This window comes from Podarcis filfolensis (assembly GCF_964270895.1).
Source record: "Podarcis filfolensis genome assembly, chromosome: 6".
Lineage (NCBI taxonomy): Eukaryota > Metazoa > Chordata > Lepidosauria > Squamata > Lacertidae > Podarcis > Podarcis filfolensis.
This window is the reverse complement of record NC_139609.1, coordinates 27,382,393-27,409,684: the sequence shown is the minus strand read 5'-3', so window position 1 is coordinate 27,409,684 and position 27,292 is coordinate 27,382,393. Positions and strand designations below refer to the sequence as shown.

General features: G+C 42.9%; 2 protein-coding genes across 6 annotated transcripts in view; both read right to left on the bottom strand.

The window, feature by feature from the left end:
* The window catches only part of GFI1 (growth factor independent 1 transcriptional repressor), a 40,102-nt gene extending 32,237 nt beyond the window's left edge, over positions 1-7,865 (bottom strand). Inside the window, exon 1 of one of the 2 annotated variants that reach the window (XM_083620720.1) lies at positions 7,757-7,865. The gene's annotated coding sequence lies outside the window, so the exon portion shown is untranslated. Of the gene's footprint in view, positions 1-5,432; positions 5,488-7,756 lie in introns of those variants that run through there. The other variant, XM_083620721.1, reaches the window with a different exon arrangement.
* Positions 7,866-15,207: 7,342 nt separating this feature from the next.
* Positions 15,208-27,292, bottom strand: part of EVI5 (ecotropic viral integration site 5) — a 67,565-nt gene continuing 55,480 nt past the window's right edge. For all 4 annotated transcript variants that reach the window (XM_083620626.1, XM_083620628.1, XM_083620629.1 and 1 more), the window contains one exon: positions 15,208-16,463. In XM_083620626.1, the coding sequence (XP_083476752.1) occupies positions 16,161-16,463 (303 nt within the window). In that variant the 3' untranslated portion in view covers positions 15,208-16,160. The remainder of the gene's footprint in view (positions 16,464-27,292) is intronic.

Here is a 27,292-nt window from a genome sequence, read left to right as displayed (position 1 = left end):
CCCAGGATACAACCCATATGTACAAACTAAGGCTGCAATCCTATCCCTATATACTTGGGAGGAAGCCCCATTTAATTCTATAGAACTTAATTCTGAGTAAACATGGTTGGATTGCACTGTAAATCACTGATGACTCACTGTCTTTAACAGTACTGCAATCTCTGATATCTCAGGCAAGCCAACTTCACTCTGCCTGCCTAACAGTAGGGCTGGCCCAGATAGCTGTCCCTTGTAAGACAGAAAATTCTAAGTGGGCGGGAGTGATTAATTTTCCAACTCTTTTACAGCACAGTCCTAGACGTGCTTACTTTGAAATAAGTCCCACTGAACTGAATTGGCTTACTCCCAAGTAGGTGCAGCCTGAGTGGTCAAACTTCTGTGAATGGATAAATATGCAGACTTTCACATTACACAGCATTCCTCCTGCATCAAGTCAAATGCCTTCTTCCAACCTACTGACACAGCAAAGAACAGTGTGTGATACTGAAATTAACCTATACATTGGTGCATTTCAAACTTCCTTCCCTCAACAAATCCTTTCCACATATTTTTGTCTAAGGGAACAAAACCCAGTTCAAACTACATACACCATGGCAAAGTCCTCTCACGTTACACAGGTTTCTGATTGATTTATTTTTTAGTTTACTCTTTGTTATAGAGCCAGCCCTACCATTAGGCAGAATGAAGCAATTGCCTCAGGTGGCGGATGCTGGGCTTGTGGGGAGAGGGTTGGCAATGTCAGTTTGGTACTGGACTGGAGAGGACATACCGTATTTTTCCGTCTATAAGACGACCCCTATTTTTGGGGACTCTGGTTTAAGAAAATGGGGGGGGAGATGGCCCCCGTGTATAAGACACCCCCAAATTTTGGACATTGTTTCCCCCCCTAAAACTCTTATACATGGAAAAATACGGCAATTGTGTGTGCCCTGCATCCTGCTTTACACCCCATAATCTAGCCTGTTGCCCCCTCTGGTGTGGTGGAGGATGGTGCCCTGTTACAGTGCTGAATTAAGATTCAACTCTTGTACAGGCCCTGCTCTGGACACAGAAGCTACTAACCAGGCCTCTTGATTCCAGCCCTCACCCTGCATTTGCCTACTTGGCTGCAGTAGCTGTGCACCGTATGGCTGAAATTGGCTATGATGCACATATCATGGTTTTGCAAAGAAGCAGTAGGATGCATTGTACTCTGCTGCTGTTTACCAGCAGGGAAGAAACCAGACTTGCAAGTGAGTAAATGCAATGGGTGACTGGGTATTTTCCTGTGGAGGTAATGCCAGTAATAGTGTTGCTGACAGTGACTGGATGATGCCCATGACACCTGTGCCAATCAGGCATGCCACTAATTCCTCACACGTTCAGCAAGTCTATCTCCAATCCCCGACAAATATTACCCACATTACTGCTTGTCTGTGTTATATACAGAAAGGAGGGTCAACTCTGTCTGGTAGTTGAAAACACCTCACTTGCTACATGCCACAATCAGCCACCTTCCAAAACTGTATCCCCAGGTGATCCCACACTGCAGCAAGGAGAGTCACATCCCTTTCATTGGCTGGCAAGGTTCAGCCTTATAGGTAAAGGTAAAGGGACCCCTGACTGTTAGGTCCAGTCATGGACAATTCTAGGGTTGCGGCACTCATCTCGCTTTACGTACAGCTTCCGGGTCATGTGGCCAGCATGACTAAGCTGCTTCTTGCAAACCTGCCAGAGCGGTACCTCTTTATCTACTTGCACTTTGACATGCTTTCAAACTGCTAGGTTGGCAGGAGCAGGGACCAAGCAGCAGAAGCACACCCTGTCGCAGGGATTCGAACCGCCAACCTTCTGATCAGCAAGCCCTAGGCTCTGTGGTTTAACCCACAGCGCCACCCGCGTCCATCAGCCTTATACTACTAGGCAGTAGTAGGTAGTAGTTCCACCAGGAAAGGATCATTGTTGTCTCAATATTTTCCCCCACACCCATGAGATTCATAGCACCTTTTCGCCTCTCTAAAACCATATGCATTCACATGTAACGCATTACTGATGTGGGCTGGAGAGAAGGGAAAAAAACCTGTGCACTCTAGCAAAGCTGATACCAATACAAGCATCAAGAATATAGCATTTAAATGTCACTGGAAAATAGTTCAAAGCAGAGGTGTCTGAAATCACACCTCCTCGCCAGTGTAGGTTTTGCAGGGGTCATAAATGCACGAGGGGGGAACCCCAATGTTAGGGTTGCCATGCATCTGGAATTTCATGATCGTGTCTAGGAATTGAGCAGTGAAATTAGTGCCTGGGTGCACAACAGAAGAAGGAAGTGTGTGTTTGAGTATCACTCTTTGCCTTTTTTTTTTTTTTGGCAAATCCCCCCAAAAAGCTCAACTATTGTCTCCTGATTTTTATTTCTTGAAATATGGCAACCCTGCACCTGTAATTGGTACAGCTGGCTTTTGAAAGAAGCAGCACTGGCATTGAAGCCTACTTGAAACCAGTTTTTCCATAATAAAACCCTCTTCCCAGATATGTGGGAAGATCTCCCCTTCTCCCCAAATATTTGGCTACTCGGTGGTAGGGGTTAAAACAGGCATTTTTTTGCACCTACCAAGACTGAGGCACTTTGTTATAACACATTTAAAGCATATAATCCTCCCAAGAATCTTGGGAACCGTAGTTTACCCCTCACACAGCTACATTTCCTAGTGCCATTAGCAAATCACAGTTCCCAGGATTATTTGGGGGAAGTCAAGTGCTTTTAAATGTATGGTGTGTGCACAGTCTGAGAGCCTGCTCCCCTTGAGGTGCGCTGTCCGGTTGCTCCTCCTGGAAGCAAAATAACTAGCTTACTTCAAAATAACTAGCAGGCTGTCTTCCCTTGCACAGACCCAGCAATCTTTCAAGACTTTCCAAGGAGTCACCACTAACCAGTCAAGGGATTGTCACTTGGTAGCAACATGGCACCTCTTAAAAACATGTATGTTTTGTCCTGGATCTCTGCACTTTAGAGTTTCTGCTGGTTTCCTTTAAAAAAAAAGTCAAAAGCTCAACAATTTTGGGGTCTCCCCCCCAAAAAAATACTCAACAACTTTTGGGGTATCCTGGTTTTTACTTTTTGAAATATGGCAACCCTTGTTCCGAGCTCCTTGGAGAAGTGGGACAGAACTAATAACTCCTGCTCCTTCAATGGTGGCAGGGCAGGCAGACATTATATGGGCGCAGCTGCTTTCTGGAGGGTGCTGGTGGCGAGAGCTTCACCTGTTGATTATCCACCTGCACAAAGGTGACAGGCTGCAGGGTGCTTGCGGCCGTTTCCCGGCCTCCTAATAGCTTGTTATGGAAACTTTTGTGGGGATAAACATGGCTGGAAATACTTCGGCACCCACCCTGCCCCTCCAGGCTTGCTCATTTCCCCTGGGAACTTAGGTAATGCATAAATTTGGAAGAGGTGGTGGGAGGATTTCTCCTTCCCTCTGTGGAGGGCTTCTTGTCCACTGGAGGGGGGGGGAGCGAGTCCCTGCAGAAAGCAAAACCGCGGCCTAGAAAAGCCTCTCTGCCCTCCTTTCTCCCCTTCCTTTCTGGGGCCTAGTGGTGTTGCGGGGACACAATTTGCAAAATCTCCAAAGGTGCCTGTGGTCTGTGGAGCCCAGCCAAAGTCAGCAAGGCTCTGGAGACAGAAGAGAAGGGACTGGCAGCCTCTCTCTTTGTGTGTGTGTGTGTGTGTGTGTGCATAACACATAGCCGTGACTGTATCGTTATGACTACCCCTGTTTTTAGCAAAGCTTTGGTTAACTCCATGCATGAAATCACACCGCCTGTAAAATTAGAAAGAGGGTTCAGAAACCACAGAGTTCACAGGAAAAAAAAACCAGACACACACACATGCACACACACTCAAAACATTTCCATTTGTAGCACTCAAATGGCTTCCACCCAGAGGAGACAGGAGGCCTTCAGACCGCCCCCCAGCCCCCCAAGGTAACAACAACAGGAAGGGAAGGGGGAAAGGGACAAGGTTTTCCCCAAATTCTTCAGAGCACCATTGCTGGACAGGGACTCTATGATGTTTAACAAGTAGGTGACAGGCAGACATCCAAGAGGTGACGTTCCCCACTTTTCATTCCTCAGTGCAAACAAACTCTAGGCCTGGCAGTAACCCTTGGGTAGCGCTACAATCCTAGGAAGTGACTACAACTCCCACCCTGACCATTGGTCATGCTTGCTGACATTGTGAGAGCCCAAGCTTAGAAGCAGATTCCCTGTTTCCGACTTACGCTAGGTGAGACTTAATTTTTTACTATTTAAAAATATAACCTGTGGGGTTGTGGGAAGTGAATGTACAATATGGGGAGTTTTTTTGTTTTAAAAAATTTAAATGCATTTTAAAGTTATCACGTAGCTTAGTGTATTCTATAGCACTTTTAAGGCACAGTATACTTATATACGTCTCGTCCACCCTTCATCATATGATCTGAGGCAGGGAAAGCAAGGGTAAAAATACAGTGGTACCTCGGGTTACAGACACTTCAGGTTACAGGCGCTTCAGGTTACAGGCGCTTCAGGTTACAGACTCTGCTAACCCAGAAATAGTACCTCGGGTTAAGAACTTTGCTTCAGGATGAGAACAGAAATTGCACGACGGCGGCGCAGCGGCAGTGGGAGGCCCCATTAGCTAAAGTGGTGTCTCACGTTAAGAATAGTTTCAGGTTAAGAATGGACATCCAGAACGAATTAAGTTCTTAACCCGAGGTACCACTGTAAAACAAAAATGGAAAAGTACAGAAAAACGAGTTCGGACAGAGCTTATGAAATCAGACAAAAGCACAACTCTTGTCCACCTATTATGCTGATTTCCAGCAGCTTTCCTGGGTCTCAAGCAAAAGTCTTTTGGATTGTTTTCTATTCCCTCCTAACTGGAGAGATTGAGACTTGAACCATATATTTTCCGTATGCAATGCATGTACTTTCCCATCAGGCTATGCTCCCATCCTAATACAGGAAGAAAACCAACAGGTGAAGCCTCATCCATCATTAACATCCCCCCCGCCCCCCGCAATGCCAGGGAAATCTGCACCTGCTGAATTAATGCATGTTTTATTGAGTTTACATGAACAGGCTCCCTGCCCCAGAAGGTGGCAGTAGCCCTAAGCAAAGACGTTCCAGGATCACATTTGAGCAACTTATTAATAGCAACATTTTTGTTCTTTGGAAACTTACGCTGACAAGTTGGGGAAGGGACAAAAGGATATGAGGATTTAGAATAATGATCAGATATGCATTCAAAGTATCTTTAAGCTTAGTATTGTAAATAGCACTTAAGGTACAGACAGCATGCTTTATAATCCTGTGAAGTGTTGCCATTATCTTATTCATAGGAGGTCCGTCTGCACATGGTTACGGACAAGTGCTGTAGCACCATTTAGCAAACTGTTCACGGGGTCCCAGCTCACCTCACTCAGTGAGCAGACAATTATCTCTGTAGCTCTGCAGATGTTTGGTTAAGAAGAAGAAGAAGAATTTTGATTTGATATCCCACTTTATCACTACCCTAAGGAGTCTCAAAGTGGCTAACATTGTCCTTTCCTTTCCTCCCCCACAACAAACACTCTGTGAGGTGAGTGAGGCTGAGAGACTTCAGAGAAGTGTGACTGGCCCAAGGTCACCCAGCAGCTGCATGTGGAGGAGCAGGGAAGCGAACCCGGTTCACCAGATTACGAGTCCACTGCTCTTAAACACTACACCACACTGGCTCCTAAGAATGTCAAAGGGCATTTGCTTCCTTCAGAAAGGTGTTCCAGATCATTACAGGGAGATTAGTCTGCCCCACCTAAGGGCTAGAAAATAAATTCAGAAATATGAACATGTAAGCAGCATTCAGGAGTGCAGAGAAGGGTCATGGCTCAGTCAGTAGAGTACATGCAGGAAATCCCAGCTGTAACCTTCAGCATCTCTAGTGAACAAAAATCAGATGGCAGTTGATGGGAAAGTCCTTTGCAGGACACCCTGGAAAGCTGGTGCCGGTCAAAGCGGATGATCAGGGGCTAGATCAGAGCTTTCCAAACTTTTCATGTTGGTGACACACACTTTTTAGACATTCATCATTTCGTGACAACGTAATTCAGTTTTACTAGCAAACCAGAGCTTAAACTAACCCCTTTCCAGCCCCAGACGGAGAGCGGGGAGCATTCGCACAACACACCCACACACTGCAGCCGACACACAAACGTGTTGCAACACAGTTTGGGAAGCTCTGGGCTAGATGGACCTACGGCCTGACAGTGTAAGACTATTTCCTATTATTGCTCCAGGCATCATATTATATGGCGGTATTTCACTTAAAGCTAGGTTCTGCTTGCTTGTTTGTGGTGTTGCTGCTGTTGTTGTTGTAAAAAAAAACTTCAAATGCCAGTCACTTTAAATGCAAGAAGAGTGGGCCAGGTGGGAAATTAGTTCTGATATCATTGCTATGGTATCCGCAATCAGTTAACGCTTTTTAAACAAAAAATAAATCAAGTTACTGTTTGTACAGTCAAAGCAAGCTGCTAAAGTAACTCTGCAGCTATTTTGTGACAGGTGTTTTGTAATGTCCGTTTCAAGGTAATTGCTGGTTCATAGAAATGGACTGAAGCCAATCCTGTGTATGGAGTCTAAAGTCAATAAGCGTGGGGAACCTGTAGCTCTCCTGATGTTGGACAACAGCTATGCTGGCTGTGGCTGATGGGAATTGGAGTCTAACAACATCTAGAGAGCTACACGTTCTGTCTCCTTCTGCGCTGCTCAGCTTCCCTTAAACGTAGTATATACAGAGCCTTTTCCTGAAGTCCTTTGTATCTATAACTTAAGGTTACCAGACGTCCCTGTTTCCTGGGGACAGTCCCCGGATTTACAGATCTGTCCCGACAAAATTCATCTGTTTAGAAAGAAGTTGAAAAGTGTCCCCGGATTAATTGAAAAAAATCTGGTAACCTTACTATAACTTCCAATACATTCCTGATTGTTACCCCCATTCTAATTGGCCCTTTACACCCAACCACACAACACAGTACAGGTAGTCAGCGGTCTCGCTGGTTCATGTAGTTAGCAGCATGCAAATGTTACTGTGCCAGGGACACGGGTGGCGCTGTGGGTTAAACCACAGAGCCTAGGACTTGCCGATCAGAAGGTCAGCAGTTTGAATCCCTGTGACGAGGTGAGCTCCCGTTGCTCGGTCCCAGCTCCTGCCAACCTAGCAGTTCAAAAGCACATCAAAGTGCAAGTAGATAAATAGGTACCACTCCGTCGGGAAGGTAAACGGCATTTCCGTGCACTGCTCTGGTTCGCCAGAAGCGGCTTAGTCATGCTGGCCACATGACCTGGAAGCTGTACGCCGGCTCCCTTGGCCAATAAAGCGAGATGAGCGCCGCAACCAGAGTCGGCCACGACTGGACCTAATGGTCAGGGGTCCCTTTACCTTAACCTTTAAGTTCACTGCATTCTGGATACACCTCCAGAGATCTCACAAGTTGGGGAACATACAGAAATATTTAGCTGTCCCTTTTCCAGAAAACGTGGCTGTGGAATTCATGGAATACTTTATAGACCACAGAACAACCTTTGTCAACCTGGTGCCCTCCAGATGCTTTGAATTACAACTCCCATCAGCCACAGCCAGAACAGTTGATGGGAGTTGGAAACATCTGGAGGATACCAGGTTGATGGAAGCTGCTGTAGAAAGATAGCATTTTGGGGAGAGGTGAAAGATGATGGGATTCTGTTTGTTTTCCCGCAAACCTACCAGTTGATGAAATGAATATCTCGCCGAGGTAGACCCTTAGACTTGTGCCTGCAATGTGAAAGATCTGTTAAATCTATTTAGAGAGTCCTGGTGGAAACCATGGCCACATTCTAGGGTTCTTAGAACAGACATAGATGCCTGAGTTTATTATGACAGTGCTAGAAAGGGTTTGCAGAGACGGAGCATTCTAGAACTGGGTCACAGAAAAAGGCAACATAAAGTGTTGCATTTAGAAGTGTTTGGAGCAACGCCAGAACTTTGTTTGGTTGGGCAATGTTTTTGGCCAACTGCAAGCCTACATAAATTTATTTATTCATCACCAATAAATTAAATTAATAAAGTGAAGGTCTCCGGGTTTCATGGTTGTAGGGAAGTCTGTGTGCTTGCCTATTCTGCTTACCATAGTATGACATATCAGCTCTTCCACGAGAGTCTGAGCAGGCACAGCTGCAGTCCTTAGGCGATGATAGTTCTGAAACTGTCAACAGAGCTTGCCTTCTTAGGATCCACAGAGTTTTGAAAAACAGAACCACATACCTAAAGAGAAAATGGGTACATTTCCACTATTTCTGACTGAAGGAGTTGCCTTCTCAGGATTTGACGTATAATAACTGGCTTGCTGAATCAGACCATTTAGGTCACCAAAAAGCTCACAAATGGGACAAGATGGGATAGCCATGCTATGCTCAATCTGAGCATCTGGTACTCAGGGATAGACGGGAGGCTTCATTCTGAAAATAGGGAGTGCCAGACCGAGTATGGTTTGAAGAAATATGAGGGGCTACCACCTTTCTAAAGCTTGGTGCCACAATACATGCCACCTTGGGTACAATGATAGACGAAAGCTGGGATACAAATGTCCAAAAATCAACTAAAACTAAAACTTTAACTATTCTAACTAAAAGCCATTGACAGGCTTATTCTTCATGAATAGCATGCAGCAGTTACATAGACACAAGCGTTGAAGAAATAGTTGGGTAACCTGCAGTCCTATGCATGTCTACTCAGAAGTAAGCCCCAGGTAAATGTGTATAAGGTTGCAGTCTTAGTCACTTCCGCTCTTGACAGAATATCTCATTCTAACATTTCCACTAAGTCAGTATTTGTTTGACTCCACTGCTAAATTAGATAATGCAAAGGGGACCAAGGTGTTAAGTTTTGGCAGTAGACTACCTTATTTCTTCCTGATTGGCTTATCTTAATGCCTGTCTGTAGCTAACAGGAGAAGCATGCTGAAAAAAGGCTTTTTGCACCAGTGCGATTTATAGACAGCATTTGGCACTTTGCAGGGCTGGCGCTGAAAAGTAAAGTCACTGCAACTTACTTATCTCTAAGGTTTCCTAGTTTCTATTATGGGATGTATGGCGCAACCGATCATTTGATTAGCAGGTTTCATAACCATTATCTATCCGGATGCCGTTTTTGAATCACTCCAAATACAGTAAGAGTTTTGGTTTTCATTATCTGGAACAAGATCAGGGCAACACATACCCAGCAAGCAGGCACTAATCTTACCAGTCTTACCAATTCGTGGGTAGGATCGAAAGAATCACAAAATGAGCTGTCTGATCCCTAGAAATGCCTGGCCTCTGTTGTCTGACCTCCAGGCTGCACGTCTAGCTATTGTGAAACCAAGGGGGATTTCAAAGTGGTTTAGAGTATGGCATGGTTTGATGGGGAGAGATATGTCAGCCATTCAGACACAAAGACATTCTGCAGTGCCCGTTGTGCGCACCCAGGCAAATACTTTGGGCCTGGCCCATGTCTCCAGATCTGATTCCACAGTTACAAGGAGCACGTTAGTGTTATAAGAGCAACAATATTTTTATTCACTTCTGTAATCAGATGACGTAGAAAGAACTTTGGATGTTTTCGCCCCAGCTTCTAAACGAAGCATAAAATGAACCCTAATGTGGCACTAAAGTTCCCCTAATTCCCACCTAAAGTGGGAAGTGAGAGCTGGACCATAAAGAAGGCTGATCGCCGAAGAATTGATGCTTTTGAATTATGCTGCTGGAGGAGACTCTTGAGAGTCCCATGGACTCCAAGAAGATAAAACCTATCCATTCTGAAGGAAATCAGCCCTGAGTGCTCACTGGAAGGACAGATCGTGAAGCTGAGATTCCAATACTTTGGCCACCTCATGAGAAGAGAAGACTCCCTGGAAAAGACCCTGATGTTGGGAAAGAGGGCACAAGGAGAAGGGGATGACAGAGGACGAGATGGTTGGACAGTGTTCTCGAAGCTACCAGCATGAGTTTGACTAAGCTGCGGGAGGCAGTGGAAGACAGAAGTGCCTGGCGTGCTCTGGTCCATGGGGTCACGAAGAGTCGGACACGACTAAACGACTAAACAACAACAACAATGTGGCACTGCAGTTGTCACTACTGACAACTCTTCTAATTAGAACTCTTCTAGCTCCTTGATCTCTGCAGAGTGTGGGCAGCTCTGTGTGACGATTTAACTTGCCGGAGACAGTTCTCTGTGGCCATATGAAGCAGAGAGAGGGAGAAAGGGAGAGAGTTTAAACCAGGGATGGGAAACTTGTGGCCCTCCAGAGACTGGTGGACTTCTCCATCCCTGATTATTGGCTGTACTGGATGGAACTGATGGGAATTGTTCCAGCAACATCTGGAGAGCCTTGCCTCTGGCTTAAAACCTAATTGAAGAAACAGACACATCACACACACACACACACACACACAGAAAGAGAGAGAGTTATGGGCTTGAACATGAGGGCAGAGCTAGCTATTACTAAAAACATGGATCTGCTGTAGAGAATGGAAGCTCTGTGTTCAGTTATTGCCTTCTACTCCAGGATGCATAATACAACATGTAAATGCACCATGCATTTAAACCACATTTAAAGTGCATTACTGTCCCGTCCCCGTCCCCAAGAAAAGAAGACTTCTGGGAAGAGTAGTTTGTTAAGGATTCTGGAAATTGTATCTTTGTTAGGGGTCTACTACAGTTCCCAGAATTCTTTGAGGGAAGTAAAGTGCTTTAAATGCATGGCATGTACTCAGCCATAGTGTCTTGATATCAATACACAATGCATCTCTGCCTGACTTCTCTGGTTGCTGCCAACAGGGACAAGCGAGTACAGTGGTACCTCAGGTTAAGTACTTAATTCGTTCCAGAGGTCCGTACTTAACCTGAAACTGTTCTTAACCTGAAGCACCACTTTAGCTAATGGGGCCTCCTGCTGCTGCTGCGCTGCCGGAGCACGATTTCTGTTCTCATCCTGAAGCAAAGTTCTTAACCTGAAGCATTATTTTTGGGTTAGCGGAGTGTGTAACCTGAAGCGTATGTAACCTGAAGCATATGTAACCTGAGGTACTACTGTACATCATATAATGACTGACTGCAGGGCGGAGGGTAAACTTTGTGATATACTGTGGAGCATGGGAGGGACCTCTTGACGCAAGGTTTTCATTTTGGGTGGCAGTCTTGAGTTCCATATGTGGTCTGGTTCTGTCCTTAAAATATGTATTCGAAGCCACCCTAATACTGTTTGTCCTCCTGAATCCATTCATTTTCTGGGCCAAACACCACACATATTGCTCCCTTGTTATGAGGATGTTTCTATCTTCACCCCTTCCAATGCGTGCCTGCATTTACCCAAACTGGTTCTGGGAAGCTGCAATTGAGAGCAGAGGTTTGTACAGGCAAGCAGGTGCTTAGCTTCCTGTGTGCCCTTTTTTCTTATAAAAATCCACCCCCTGCAAAATTTATTTTCCCCTCGAGGGTGGGGGAAATCTCTCTCTTCTTCTGTGGGGCGAAAAGCTGGACATGTGCCATATTTGACAGGGAAAATGGGAGTTAAGCATCTTCCCCTACCGTTGTGAACGTATTGCAGCTTAATACAAAAGTGGGCACGCTCTGGGTGCACATTTACTTCCACGTAAAAGCAAACTCCGAGATACAGCCTGTCGCTCAGTCTCCCTCACAAGCACCTGTGCAATATGGCAGTTACTGCAAGATCATTGCACTTCACTGTTTAATGTGTTTTATGGCCAACTTTCAACTGAATTTCTCATGCCACTGACTGAAGAGCTTTGCTTTTGCAAAGAGACCTGCAGCTGGTGCTGCTAACGATAGACAGGCAGATACTTTCTAGGCAACCTCAGCTGCCCAGCACCAGGTGCAGAGGTTGTCAGCTGCTTATATTTGGATTCCCTCTGGGGAAGGTAATGCAGATGCAATCTACAAAGAAAACTAGACACAGAACTCAAAAACTATTTTTTGCTTTTGGGAAACGGCATCATTTTACATCTGAATGGGGGCAACATTTGCCCCGCAGTCCAGTGAAACATCAACACTTGCTCGGAGAAATGCAGTTCAATGATTCCTGTACGTTGATAAAAATAGCAAAAGCAAAAAAACTGAAAGTTAGCGCAGCTCATAAGGTTGTTTAAGAATTTCCTGGATACCATCTATTTATATGAGCGGGCCTTCCAAACAAACCTATTTCTTCCCCTGCAATTTGCAGCTGATTGGGTTTCATTGTTTGGGCAGCAATCCTGTGTATGCTTACCTGAAAGAAAACCCAACTGAACTCAGTGGGACTTATTCGCAAGCAGACATGCATAGGAGTACAGTGTTAGTAAATCAAGAACTTTGACCCTTTGAACTAAAGCAATCAAAAGATACCATTCCGAAATACTGACATGCAGTCCAATCTTCGAAATGTTTGCTTTTATTTAATCTAGAGGGACTTCCTCCCAGGTACATGAGCAAATCTAAGCACTTTTGCTAAGAAGTAAAATTTACTGAATTCAGTTGAACTTCTGAATGCATATAATTAAAATCAGGGTACAGTGGTACCTCGGGTTATAGACGCTTCAGGTTACAGACTCCGCTAACCCAGAAATAGTACCTCGGGTTAAGAACTTTGCTTCAGGATGAGAACAGAAATCGCGTAGCAGCGGCGTGGCAGCAGCAGGAGGCCCCATTAGCTAAAGTGGTGCTTCAGGTTAAGAACGGACCTTCAGAAAGAATTAAGTTCTTAACCTGAGGTACCACTGTATTGGGTAAAGAGATTTGACTTGATTTAATATTTGTATTCTGCTTTCCTCACAACAAACGTTCAGCTCAGAGTGACTCAATGAAAGTAGCATTAAAAATTATAAAACATTACAATAGCTACAATATAAAAAGGAGCATATTGATAAAGCCAATATTCATCAAAACAAAGCAGCACTCAGCAAAAATTGTTGTTACATAGAATGTTAGCAGAAGTCCACTTCTGCAAGATTTTTAAAAATAATTGTGTAAATACTAAAAGTTGAACATCATGTATCATCAACTGGATTGTACATCAGTGCTCTCATGAAATGTACAGTCAAGAGTAAACTAACAGGACCAGATTTTAAAAAGTACAGATGTATTTCATAACTTTTTGTACTAGTTGCTTTGAGGACACCTACAACCTGTATATATTTTCACTTGAAAGTACATCGCAGTCCAGCTGAGTGTGCATAGGATTTCAGCCTTAATCTGAAAACTCACTCCAGATTACATAATTTTGGCCCAATCTGTTTTCTCCTGAATAGCTTGCGTCATCATCATAAATGAGGAAAGATAATTCCCCCCCCTAGACACTTTATTTCAAACATCACATCATGTTCTCACTGTCAGGTTATTGTTGTAGTTTTTTTATTGTTTTAAGATATTTTTATTAACTATTTTCTTGGTTTACAAAAGTACATGCATTGTCTCTTTTTTCAGGTTGCCAAGTCTTTTCTACAGATCAGTTACATTTGATATGAGACATTAGTGTTGTGTACAGTATAAGGTTGGGGAAGAAGACAGCGGGGACAGAAGGGGTGAGATGGTAAAACCTATTTTTTAGTGTACATGTGGGGTTGTGTCAGCGTCAACTGGGTAGGTTCTTTTTCTATTTGCTTATTACATTTCCTTGGTAGTGAGAAGGATTAGGAGGGCCCAGGGTGTGGGCATACCTGCAGTGAGGTATGTTTGCATTTGTGAGAGAGGGAGGGATTGTTGGGTCAAGTAAGCCATATTGATTTGTATGCTGTTGGTGGGTTCATCTTGTTGTTTTGTTGGGCTGTGTATGTGACAAAGGGAAGCCGAACCGGGTTAAAGGTACGCTTCTGGCTGAGAGCAGGTGGATTATAAGCTCTTTATAAAGTGAGTGATCATTATTATCTTGGAAAATGTTCAGTAGGGTCAGTTCTGGGGTGAATTCTAATACCTGTTTAGGTTGTGTGGGGTTTTTTTGCATCTCTCTTGTAGGACTACTGTCTAGGAGGGTTGGATTTCGGTGCATTCCCACCACATGTGGAGGTATGTGCCTGTGGAGGTGCAGCCTCTCCAACATCTTGGTGAGGTTCCTAGGTGTATCAGCGCCAGTTTCCGTGGTGTTAGTTACCATCTGTAGATGAGTTTCAGAGTTGAGTTCCCTTCTTTTGGCTGAGATGGATTCTAGTCCATTGGATGGGGTTAATTTCATAGCCCATGTCTTGTTCCTGTTGCTCTTTGATTGCATCAAGGGGGTTTGCGGGATCTTGGAGCAGCATTTTGTGTATCATGGATACCATTCCTTCGCTGTGTCCCTCTGCTGTCGGGAAGTGGTTTTCGAAGCTGGTCAAGGGCCTAGTGGTTGCTGATTTTACTGCTGGATTGTTTAAGGAGGTGTGTAGTTGGTGGTGTGTTAGCTAGGGTATCTGAGTGTCAGAAAAGACAGTATTTGAGAGCTGAAAAGAAGAAAGTAATGCACGGAGTATAGAAAATATGCCATCTTTTTCATGGGAGAGAGTTCCCTAAATACTTATTTCTCCTTAGATATTGTACTGAATTATCAGCAGTGTTTTCCCCTGCCTAAAGTTCAGCAGGGCTTTTGCACCACCAGCAACCATTTCTTTGCTCTCCATCCTCACTTTTTCCTTTATGGAGCTCACAATTTTTTCTTCCTGTGGCCCACATCTTTTTGTGTGTCCCTCTAAGTGTTTCTTTTTATTTTTCTCTTCTTCTACCCTAGATTTTTTTATCTGCTTCCTGTGGTTGCTGCAGCAGTTTTATTAGTAATTTCTGCATTTTTGTTTCTCGCATATCATTTTACCCCATTATCATCTAGATTTTTCCATTTCTTCATGCAACCAGTCCTAGGTTTCTCTCTTCCTTGTACTCACTCTACAGAGCATCTGTGGCATAAAATTCATTCTCCGGATTACTTAGCTTAAGACAGAGAAAGTGAAAGCAGCATATAAACAAAAGGAATCTTTTCCTTCTCTTATTCATAATTGTCATATATCGCGTAAGTGTATTTTCCTGTTAGTAAACATTTTTGTTTGTTTTGTACTATTGTATTTTTTTCTTGATTTTATTGTTATGTAGTAAAGGGTAATAATGTTGAGCTGTTTTAATAAAATATAATAACCGATACTGTATTTTGAGAAACACTTGAACAAGTAACTGTTTAGCATCTATTAAATCATGAAAAAAATTTATTATATAGTTACATATACACAAAGTTAAAATTTCAGTCAATAGTGTCATTTGGAACACATTTCAGTAGGGCATGAATCTGTGGGTCATTTGGTAAGCAGAGGTCTTAAAACTAAAATTAGTGTTTTTGCCATTTTTCTCATAAACATTTTCCAATTTTACTTGGTTTAAACAGAATTTCATTTCCTTTTAAAATGCTGAGACCAGTCATATGGTAACATTTACACTTCCCATACAAAATTCAATGTACATTTTTATGCAGGGCCAAGGATATATAAATATATACAAAATAGACATTATTTGTAGTTAACATACTCTGATCAGGTCCATTAGCAACACATCAAAAGCAGATGCACAGAATGGTTAATAAAAGGTTTTCTTTAATCCTTTAGAACAAAGTGTAACCATTAATTATTATATAAAATAGCACAAGTAAAGGCTTTAGATTGGAAACTTTGGTGGTTTCCAATAATAGAGGTTATGTTAATTAAAAATAAGACACTCAACCAGATAAATGTCGTATCTGATACATCCATTGTGATCACAAACAGTTTATGTAAAAAGAACACATTTGTTCACAGAGCATTAAATATTGCACAAGTACACTTTTCCTTTGAAGACTAAGGACTTCCCATGTTTACAAACTGTAGTATGGTCCTTGAGTGGGAAGAAGTTGTGAGTGTGCATTTTCTAGCATGAGAAGCATACGGGAAATATTAATACTGTTAGAATCGTCATCCATCCAACCTCCTCCCAGTCCTACTCTATGGCAACAACAAGTTGGAGATAAAAGATTTGGCAAATACAGAGGCCAATAGTAAGGTGCAACACATCACGCGTCAGGTAAGATGTAAGAGCCAGTCAACTTTCAAGCTAGTCCTCTTGACCGTGGAATAAGCTCCTAGAGAATGAAGGCCAATACCATTCACAGTGATTACACAGTAGTAGAGTAAGACTCCACTCTTTTTTGGTTATTTTCCTTCTGAACGATGGTGTCTGATGTTTCAGTGTTTTCAATATCACTGTCACTACTGTTTGCCGCGGCTGGAGTCAAGTCCATCGGACCAGTCCTCCTGTGCAAGTGAAAATGGACCCCAGACTCCTGAACGTGGTTTGATATAAAGTCTTCGTCAGACGAATGCAAGGACTCATCATCGCCTATCAAATGGTTCACAATATGAATCCCATCAAAGGTGTGTGGGCCTGGGAAGGGTTTCTTGCCTTTTAGGCATCTGATCTGTAAAAAGAAAGGACAGACACATACAAGCATTAGCCGACAGGCCTATCATTTCAGCTCAAGAAAGGAGAATATGCCCATATTCAACTAAACATTTATATCTTAAAGAACACCCGCAAGTTATAAGGACAGGAGTAGCATTTGAGTGTACTCAAAATCACTGCTCACCCTCACCAGAAACAAAAACAAATGTGTGTATGCACATATAATGATCCCAAGTTGTCCCTCCTTTCATGAGCTGCGCTCAGAGGTTCCTGCTGACTGAAGATAGGAGGTATTTTTGCCAATTCTTCCCCCCCCCCCGTGACCCTCAGCAATACTTCCCCCCACTGTTCAGGAAAGTACCCCAATCCTCTAGTTTTTGAGGGGGTGGGATGCTTCCTAGACAGCATTAAACGGCATGAGGCTGGGGGTGGGAAATCTGGGATTCGACATGGTGCAAAGGCCAAAGATCAGAAAAGAATGTGTTATAGTAAAGAAGTACTTTCCCCTTAGAGAAAATAAAAAAACAGAACACAAGCACAGCAAGCTTTCACTAGTGAAGTCACACTTATACTCCACCATCACCCTCAATACACCACTATAGCATTTGATAAACAGCAGAGTACATAAACATAGCCAAATTTACTTAAAATTCATGTTAAAGGCACCATCTTCTGTTCACATTGACCGGACAATTAAATTCTACTCCTGGTGCCCATTCTTAGAATTTACAGTGTAATGGTTAGAAACATAGAGCAAATACTATTGCTATTTAAAAAACAGTGTGTGGGGGCGGGGGGGAGGAGAGACATTGACTGAGGAAAAGATGCATTCCAGAGATTTCTAAAGCCATTTCGCCAGCTTGTTGAACAAGCGCTTTATTAGTGCAGTAATCTATACATTTCAGTAACTGCAAATGGAACAATCTAGATGTCAAGCCAAAGGGTGACATGCTCAGTCCCTACATGCAGAGCACCTTAAGTAAGATGTTACACTGTAAACAGAGGGACTGCTGAATTGAAATCAATACATTTCTACAGGGGCGGGGAACCTTTTTTCTGCTGAGGGGTGTGTTTTGTGGGGGTACTTTGTTGGGGTGCATGCTGGAGGTGGGCAAGGCAAAAGGCAGATGTTTGGCAATGTACCGTATTTTTCGCTCTATAAGATGCACCAGACCACAAGACGCACCTAGTTTTTGGAGGAGGAAAACAAGCAAAAAAAAAATTCTGAATCTCAGAAGCCAGAACAGCAAGAGGGATCGCTGTGCAGTGAAAGCAGCAATCCCTCTTGCTGTTCTGGCTTCTGGGGTAGCTGCGCAGCCTGCATTCATTCCATAAGACGCACACACATTTCCCCTTACTTTTTAGGAGGGAAAAAGTGAGTCTTATAGAGCAAAAAATACGGTATTTCCCTTTCCCCACTTTCCCCTTCCCTTCCCACTTTGAAATTAAGCTGTGGTTCACGTGCAGCCCCCAGGCCACAAGTTCCCCCAGTCCTGAGTTAAGCCCTTATACAAACTGAAATTGCCATGGCTGCTTTGCATGAAGTTTATGCACAGTGGGCGACTCAAGCTGAAGCCACGTATTGAGCTATGAGTTTTATTTCACGAATATTTCGCAAGCGACACTTTGTGGGACAGTCCACTACAGCTGGCAATGGTGTCTGACAGAACTAGGAGCCCTCTCTAAACCTCATCTTGTGTAAATATTCACAAGAAGAGCTGTAGAATTCCTCCTTCTGGTTCTGTATTATGACAAAAAGAGGGAGAGAGACAGAAAGACACCACTTGGGACATTTCTCAACTTTAAGCATGAATAATAAACCAGCCACCTTAGGACGAATTTCAACATCTTATTTTGAAGCTTTCTTAAGTTTCAAAATAGACATATTCGCATCCAAATGATCCTTAAAGTGACCCACACGCCTTCTGAATACCTTGCAATATTTAAAAACAGCACAGTAATATAACCGAAAGGAACAAATGAACAGCAAAAGCCCTGGGGATAGCTCAGTCAGCAGAGCATGAGACTCTTAATCTCAAGGTCGTGGGTTCGAGCCCTACCTTGGGCAAGAGATTTCTGCACTGCAGGGGGTTAGACTAGATGACCCTCGTAGTTCCTCCCAATTCAACAGTTCTATGATTCTCCTTATGCTGCTATTGTAGTACTAGGGGTTTGAAATTTGCCTGAAATGTGCAATGATGCAACATGTCCATGACGGGCTCTTGAGTTAATGAGATGGTTAGTGTTCAGGATGTGTCAGGATTAAGGAAGGTTCCATAGGCTTTAGACTAAAAAATTTTTTTTAAGCGAGGTTCAGCAAACAGACAAGGAAGCTATTCTCTCCAACTCAACAAAGTTGGCTATGAGTTTACCCTAAGTGGGAAGACACCACATTCCAAAATGGGGAAGAGTTCTGTGACCTTCCAGATAGAGGACAATTGATCAATAGTTCTTGTCCCTAGTTCTAGTCCTTGACACCCGCCTTCCACTTGTTTGAACATCACACAGAAAGCTGGTGCCATTTCCCAGCTTATAACTAAGGAAGAACATTCCAGGTCTTAGCTCCAACTGCAGGAGAGGGGTCTATTTTCAAAACCAGAACCGGAACAAGGCATTCTGTTTGTATCTCTTTTGATGGAACAGAACTAGGGATGCTGATCACGGAAGAACGTTCTTGTTAATACTAAAAAGCGGCAGAAAATCTCTTGTGTTACCGATATAAATCTGAATTATTCATTCCAAATAGATATGTGGACTCAAGCCCCCTTTAATTTGGTTTAATGGAAGAAGCATGGTATCAGAACACAGGGCTGATCCACAGCACATGGTATCAAGGAATGGAAATTCTCAAGAGATCCTGCCAAATTTAAATATAAGACACCATAGCATGCTGGCTACTGTCCCAACTATTCAATGGCTTTTATGGAGTTGTCAAAAATTTCAATGCCCATCATTAATGGTCTCCGGTGACGGTTGAAAGTGGCAGAATTGACTAGTGGCTCAAAGTACCTGATTTAGAGGCCCAGTGGATAGAGTACACATGTTCCACGGGGCTTTTTTAAAAGACTCTCCCTGTACTTATACTTTATGTACTTGTTATTTACCAGGCTGTGTATTATTATATTTGAGAACACAAAGCAGCCATGCTTAGAAAGGTAGTCAAATCCATTCCACTTGAACTTTCTCATAACATGCTCTTACCTGTTGCTGACTGTCAACCCAAGCATAAGCAAAAAGAAAAAGACAGCAGAGAAAAATTTAGAGGTTTAAAACATTCCTAAATAATCCAGATTAAAAACGCGCAAACTAAGGTAGCATGTTAAAATACGAATATTTGCTTGAATCAACTCAACTTAATTTCAAGGGCAGATTGATTTTTCTGGGGGGAAATAGAATATTAATTTCTATAGTAATTTCCTTGTTAAAACTGTGTGTGTGTGTGTGTGTGTGTGTGTGTGTAGAACTGTAAACATTTAGTACAAAATTCAGTTGTTAAGTCAAAGTTCGTGAAGAAGCCAGCTGTATTGCCTTGATATCAAACATGCACTTTTTGAAAGTAAGATCCTTAGAATTACGGTACTTCCATTACCACAAATATAAAAGGTTAAAATCTTATCAGTTATTACTTCCTTCAAAGAATCTTGCAGAACTGCAGCTTTGTGGTGGTTCTGAGAATTATTAGAGATCTCTGCTTTTTTGAAGAGTTAGCATTTAACTCCTTCTCCTGTGTTTCCCTGATCTAAACTCCTCTCCCTCAAGCTGCTCTTAGCTCCACCTTGGTGTTTTCCACCATATGCAGGGATGGTAGGAAGTAGAAACCAGCAACTTACCGGGGGGCGGGGGCACAAGTTCCCCTGATGTATATAACATATCAACACAGTTCACATGTCACACTAAACCAAGGTTTCATGAGATGCAGACAACCACAAGCCTCAGTTTCCCTGTCCCCTTTTGTGTCACGTGGACAGTTTGTAACAAATTCTGATAACTTTCAAAACCAGCCAGCTTCAAAAATGTTTTTGAAGCTGCCTTTTTTCAACTGGAGTTTGTTTTATACCTTTAACCCAGATCTCAAAATATCTCAGTAGGTAGAGCACGAGATTCTCAGTGTTGAGGTTCAAGCCCCACATTGGGCAAAAAGATTCTTGCACTGCAGAGGGTTGGACTAGATGACCCTCGTGGTCCTTGCCAATTCTACAGTTCTTTGATTCTATGATCTAGATAACAGGACAAGGCAACTAGGGCGAAGTGAAGCTTAATGTTGCTGAAGTCCTTCTCCTGACCACATGAGGAGAGGAAAGGCATGGAGTGAGCGTGTGAGCCTGAGGATCAGAGTGGTTCCTCCCTGTTCACATTTGTCTTACAAATAATAATAATAATAATAATAATAATAATAATAATAATAATTTTATTATTTATACCCCACCCGTCTGGCTGGGTTTCCCTTGCCACTCTGGGCAGCTCCCAACAGAATATTAAAAAAGAATAAAACATCAAACATTAAAAGCTTCCCTAAACAGGGCTGCCTTCATATGTCTTCTAAAAGTCAGGTAGTTGTTTATTTCCTTGACATCTGATGGGAGGGCGTTCCACAGGGCAGGTGCCACTACCGAGAAGGCCCTCTGCCTGGTTCCCTGTAATCTCACCTCTCGCAGTGAGGGAACCGCCAGAAGGCCCTCAGCGCTGGACCTCAGTGTCTGGGCTGAGCGATGGAGGTGGAGACGCTTCTTCAGGTGTACTGGGCCTAGGCCGTTTAGGGCTTTCAAGGTCAGCACCAACACTTTGAATTGTGCTCGGAAATGAATTTTGAGCCAATGTAGGTCTTTCAGGACCATAGTTTACTGTGATGTACGCAACAGTCCACTGTAATGAAGCAGCTTTGTCACAGCAAACCTCCCTAGGTTATGCAGTTGGCAAGAATACAGAAGCATGAAGGCTATATATTTAAGGTTATGTAAAAGACTTAATATTGAATTTCTAAATTTCCTTTGTTCTATTAAAAAAAACAAAAAACAAGGTGGTAGCGGTTGGGGTTTTCAGCTTTTAGCAGTTATCAAGAGCAAAACTGCCGAAAGGAAACAAGAGGCTGAGGCAGGGCAGCTGTACTGCTTACATGACAAAGATCAAAACTAGCGACACACTGAGACCAGAAGCTTTCATGTCAGAACAGGAAAGAAACAACTTGATCAGGCAAGGTCATGACTTTTTGATCAGAGTATTACCATATAATCAAAAGTTTTGAAATCTTAATAGAAAGTACGTGATTGAAAAGATAGCAAGTAGTCAGAAGAACAGGCTTCCATATTGTACTATGTAATTGCACCATCAAATTTTACTTCTCTCGTACGTCGTAAATACATTTAAAAGCCTTTTGGTGAATTTGGCCCTTGGGTGCCATTTTCAAGCAACACGTTTCAAAAGAGAGAGAAGTTACTTAAAACAACAACAAAACCCTCTCCTTTTTAGGGTGACATATAGAAATCAGCAACAAAAATTAAATGTAGGATTATAATCCTTAGCAGCTATTCAAGTGCCATGGTTTATTTTAAATCAATAGCTCTGAGGCTATTTATAGATCTCAATCCAAGTTTTTTCTAGTAAACAGCTGGGAAAGGAAAGGTTGCTTAAGGTGACAGATTATGGCCTATTACGTCTATAACTGGGCCAAGAAAAGAAAATGAAAATTGTGTTCACCTGTGTGTCAGCATCATCTAGTAATCTACTGAAAAATCCATTCAACCCTATCTAACCATAGCTAAAATAATGTCCAGACTTCATTCAGTATTTCATTCCAACATCTCAATGCTGAAGTTAGAAATCTGCAAAATACAGGCCCATTTCCATCAATTTCTCTGAAGTGGGATGATTATAACTAACTCCCTTCTCTCTGCCTTTCTCTCAATGTTAGTTGCCTATCAAAACTTTCTATTAAATGCATATATTGATCTGATATATTTTTCAGTAGTTTCCTCTCTTTCTCCATCTCTCCTCTTAAGGATGTCTCATGACTTCATGAAAAAAACAACCCAAATCATTTGTATGTGCTTTAGAGGTTCAGCAAAAGAGACATCTCTTCCACTAGATCATGGCAATAAACATTATTGAGAAGGAAACCATCAGCTCTGAAAGTGAAGTACTCCTTTTTTGAGGGGGGATGTTAAACTCATTAACAAACATGAACAACCTGATTTTCTAGAATTCTGTAGTGTTTCACCAACACTGTGCTGTTCCCACATACCTATGCTCACCACTAAGATAAAAGAATGAGGTTGAAAAAGTATGGAGCGAGACCCTATTATGAAAAATGCTACTGAATCCTCAATTTTAGGTTATTCAGCATCAACAGCAGCTCTGGGTCTAAGAACGCACAAAACACAGCACACACAGCTGAGGAACTATACTTATTTTAACTTAAGGTCCACTAAGCTGCTATTTTAGATTGGGTGTTTGTTAACCACATGACCTCACAAGCGCTATCTTATCACATCACAGTTTCCTCAGACTGGCCACAACTATTGAAATCTGACTCCGCCAGCATAGAGGTTCAGTATCTGACACGTACTAGCAAAAACAGCAACTTTCTAGCTGTCCAATAGCTGCGCTGACTTATGGGAGGACAAATCTGGTGGTCTTGTCTTAACTGCACTTGCAAGATACCATGTAAGGAAAGCACATGATTTATTGCTCTGTAAGCTTCAACCACAAGTTGAAAAACTCACATTTTAAATCTGAGAGCTAGCATGTTTCCTTTTCATGTCAGGGGGTAATGGGGCAAAAAAAGAAGGGGAAAAAAGGTTTGCATTCTCTCCCATGCTTGATTTGGGCTACAATGCTGCACTGTGGTTTTTTAAAAAATTCTACCTAGAGTAAATGTCGTATTACTTATTTATTTAGAGGGGGGAAATCTCACCCTTAATCTTCCAAGTTGAGGCAAAGCTTTTAAATGCTTATCTTAAGATTATCACAATGGCTGCACTTCAGTGTATTGAAAAAGCTTTGCTCCTGGAAACCTGACAAGCATCACTCTGGCAGCGTGTGCCGATGAGCCCAAGGGCAGGCAGATGAAGACAACAGCAAAATGCTATGATAGACCCACAAAGCTGATGGAATTCCATTACAAACCATGATCACCGAAGGGTTGGGAACCCGTGACTTTCTAGAAGTTGGTTGGACACCAACTCCCACCGACTTTGGCCAGCCTGGTCAATGGCCAGGGCTGATGAGGAGTTGTAGCCCAGCAATCAGAAGCTATGAATGCCATCAACCATGGCAACCTTGTGGGATGACTACTGCTAAGTAGTAGCTCACTCTTAACCAGTCTGAAAGGTCTCCTAAGATGGTCTGCAGGATGGAATGGCTGTTCCACTTCATGGAAACTGTGATGCGACACTGTTTCATCTTCCTTTACTCTAATATCCACACGAAGAGGCTGGGAGAGATTATCGAAAAGGTTTGGAAAGCAGTGCCATCAGTACGCAGACGGCATTTATCTCCCATTCCTCTTTTTTTTATCTGAACCAAGTTAAGTTGGAGAAGCTCTGGAGGTGTAGGTAGGCTGGAGATCAGCAAATGAACTGAAACTAACATAGACCAAACCAACATGTCATTGGCCGGTCGTTTAAATAACCCTGTTTTGAATGGGGCTGCACCCTTCCTGCATAGTTTCAGGGTGCTTCTGGAAGCTCAGCTAAAGATTGTAGCCAGGAATGTAGCCTGCATGTAGGTAGGAGTTGGGTAGCGGCAGCATATACCAAGCAGTTCCCAATCAGCCTCTGGACCAAATTCAACATGTTTAAAGGTAAAGGGATCCCTGACCATTAGGTCCAGTCGTGACCGACTCTGGGGTTGTGCGCTCATCTCGCTCTATAGGCCGAGGGAGCCGGCGTTTGTCTGCAGACAGCTTCCGGGTCATGTGGCCAGCATGACTAAGCCGCTTCTGGCGAACCAGAGCAGCACACGGAAACGCTGTTTACCTTCCTGCCAGAGCGGTACCTATTTATCTACTTGCACTTTGACGTGCTTTCGAATAAAACAGCTCAAAAAAATATTGGAGAGAATGGTTCCCTTTCATTTGCAGTTAGGTCGTCGGATGGGCCCCCGATACAGACGCCAGCATAGTCTTAGACTGTCCTGCACAAAGGAAAGGGTATTTTCTTCAATTAACACTGGCTTTATAGAATTTTCTCACTAGAAAGGTTTGGCAGCTCTGCTTGCTTGGTTTATAGAAAGGTGATATACCGGTATATGAGGATTTCCATTTACGAAGTGGAGCTTATCCTCCTTCTCCTTATGCACCCCCACCCCAAATCTGATCTGGAGGGTAAAAGGAACCCCCAGAACAGATTCAGGGGGCATGCGGGCAGAGGAAGTTCTGTTGCACAGCCAGAGGCCACTTTGCTGGATATTACCCTTTGCTCTTGCTATACATTGCTATTTATGTTGCTTGAGTTAATTTTCTTAGTGCTGACGACAGGCCATTGTTGGTTTTAACAATGGGCAGAATGTGGCAGGCAGTGGTGCAGCTACGCAATTTTAGATTCTCGACTCAAAAGGTCTTATGGGGCCGCCCCTTTAGAGAACCATGTGTATTGCTTCGTTCGCGAAGCACAATTGACAGCATTTTTCAGCCCCAGCTCTAGGGATTAGACACCATGCAGCAATCCTTATGTTGACCATGGTTCAATTTAGCCAGCACATGATCTCTTCCAGTAGGCTTACATGTTTTAAAGAAAGAGAATTCCTAACACCATGGTGGTGTTAAATTACCTTACTTCTCCATGCTCCAAGAACATCATTACCCTACAGGGAGCCATGTTACCCCAATGTTTTCTGTTTTGGATCAGCCTGGTTAAAGAGGAAAAAACCTGCCAGAATTCAAGTGTTTTGTCCAGTGTATATTCTGCGAGGTCTCAAGTAATTTAACTTTGACTTAGGGAGTCATTCTGAGTCATTCTCAATCTAGATGGGATTTTCCACTTATTTAAGGTTTATTCTGCTAGTAACTTTTCTGACTAAGATTCCTTTAATTCAGTTTCCTGGGTAAGGCTGGTTAGTTCTCTAGAATACTATTTCCTGAAGTCTAAGTTTTATTTAGCACATTTAGGCCCTTTTTTCAAGGAAGTCAGCACTCTTAAATCAAACTCAGTAGAACAAAATGATCAAGTTACTAAAAGCAGAACAAAAAAAATTGCAAAGCAGATATTAATGTACCTGGGCATCTTTCAGCAGTACATTTAATAATAATAATAATAATAATAATAATAATAATAATAATAATAAAAGGAGGGGGGAGAGATCACTACAGGAACTTAAAAACCATACATGCCCCCAAAAGCCTTGTAAACAGAAATGTTTAGCCAACCAGTAGAAGGCAATTTATGATGGGCAAGCAGATGATCCTCCCTTGAGAAAAATTGCAGAGCCTGGGCGCAGTGACTGAAAAAGGTCCTTTCCTGCTCCCAACTAAGCACACTTCTGGGGAACCATAGGAAAACCTCTGGTCAAAGCCAGCTTGCCCAGCGAGGCAGAGCTGCCATCAACAGCTTTCCAGCAGTAGTCTCACTACTGGAGGAAAGAATGAGAAAAACAACCTTGTTGGAAAAACATGAGTGCCCCAGTGGAGCCAACCTGGCAGACCAGAGCTTGCCACTGTTAAGCGGCAGTGATTCTGCTGCCAGGAAGCCATAGCTGTGGCTCCACCTCTCCAGGCAGGCTGCTCCAGCATCTGATGAAGATCTAAATACATGGGCAGGCTTGTATGGGAGTGGAAGGTCCTCTGGAAACCCTGGCCCCAAACCATGGACAGCTTTTAAGACTCTTCATCAGCACTTCATCAGGAACAAAACTGGGAGCCAGTGCGGCTGCTTCAATCATGGAGTTATATGCTCCCTGTTAACAGCTGCCACAGTCTGGACCATTTATAGTTTTGGTGCCCCTTTCATAAGCAGCCCTATGTATATTGTATACTACAGACACCCAAATGTGATGTAACTAAGGCGCATGTCACCATGACCAGATCAGGAATGCAAGTCCCTACATATGCTCCCACTATTCAGCCTCGTCCCAAGGTGGCCCTTCGCATATATGGTCTGAATTATTTATCCATGAGTAATTACTTAGTGTTTACAATTTCATTTTTACAAGCGGAATCGTTTAAAAGCAGGGCATTTGATCTGCAGCTGAATGTCGATCTTCATTAAGTCCATCTTGAGTTAGTTCAAGAGAAGTGCGATTTGAAGGCGAGATAGCGCCTCTATCAGAATCTGTTACCGTTTGCATTAGGTTGTTAGGAGAGAAATATCAGATGGGTTGGAGCATAAGGTGCATGAAGATAGCAAGAAGGAGCCTCAAGCTCTGATGCTGGAGAAGAAGAAAGTGCAATCTATCTTTCTTTCTTGAGAAAAACTTCCTATCTGAATAAGCCAAGCAAGTGTTTTTGGTGTGGTTGAAAGTCAATGACACACAACGACGATTGTTTACATGTTATTTAGCTAAAAAGCATTCCCTTCTTATCACAGACCCTACCTGAGCAGTTTTGGGCCCCAGCTTATCTCATCTCCCCTTATGTGACAGCTGCCTGAGAGCAAAAGAAGGCAAGGCAACAAGGGGCCATAAATAGGGGATTCTTTGGGGCTGATTATATGAAATTGTGCTGTGCATATAGGGGTTGGGGTGAGTGCACATGAACCACCAGCAAGAATATTTTTCCCCGGGCTACAGCCGGGAACTACTTTTAAATCACTATTATTGCTTGCACAGGCTAAAGGAGGAAGACTAGACAAGGTATATTGCATGCAGTTACTCTTCTCACAAGAAATGATACTAAGTGTGTGAAATATTAGTAAA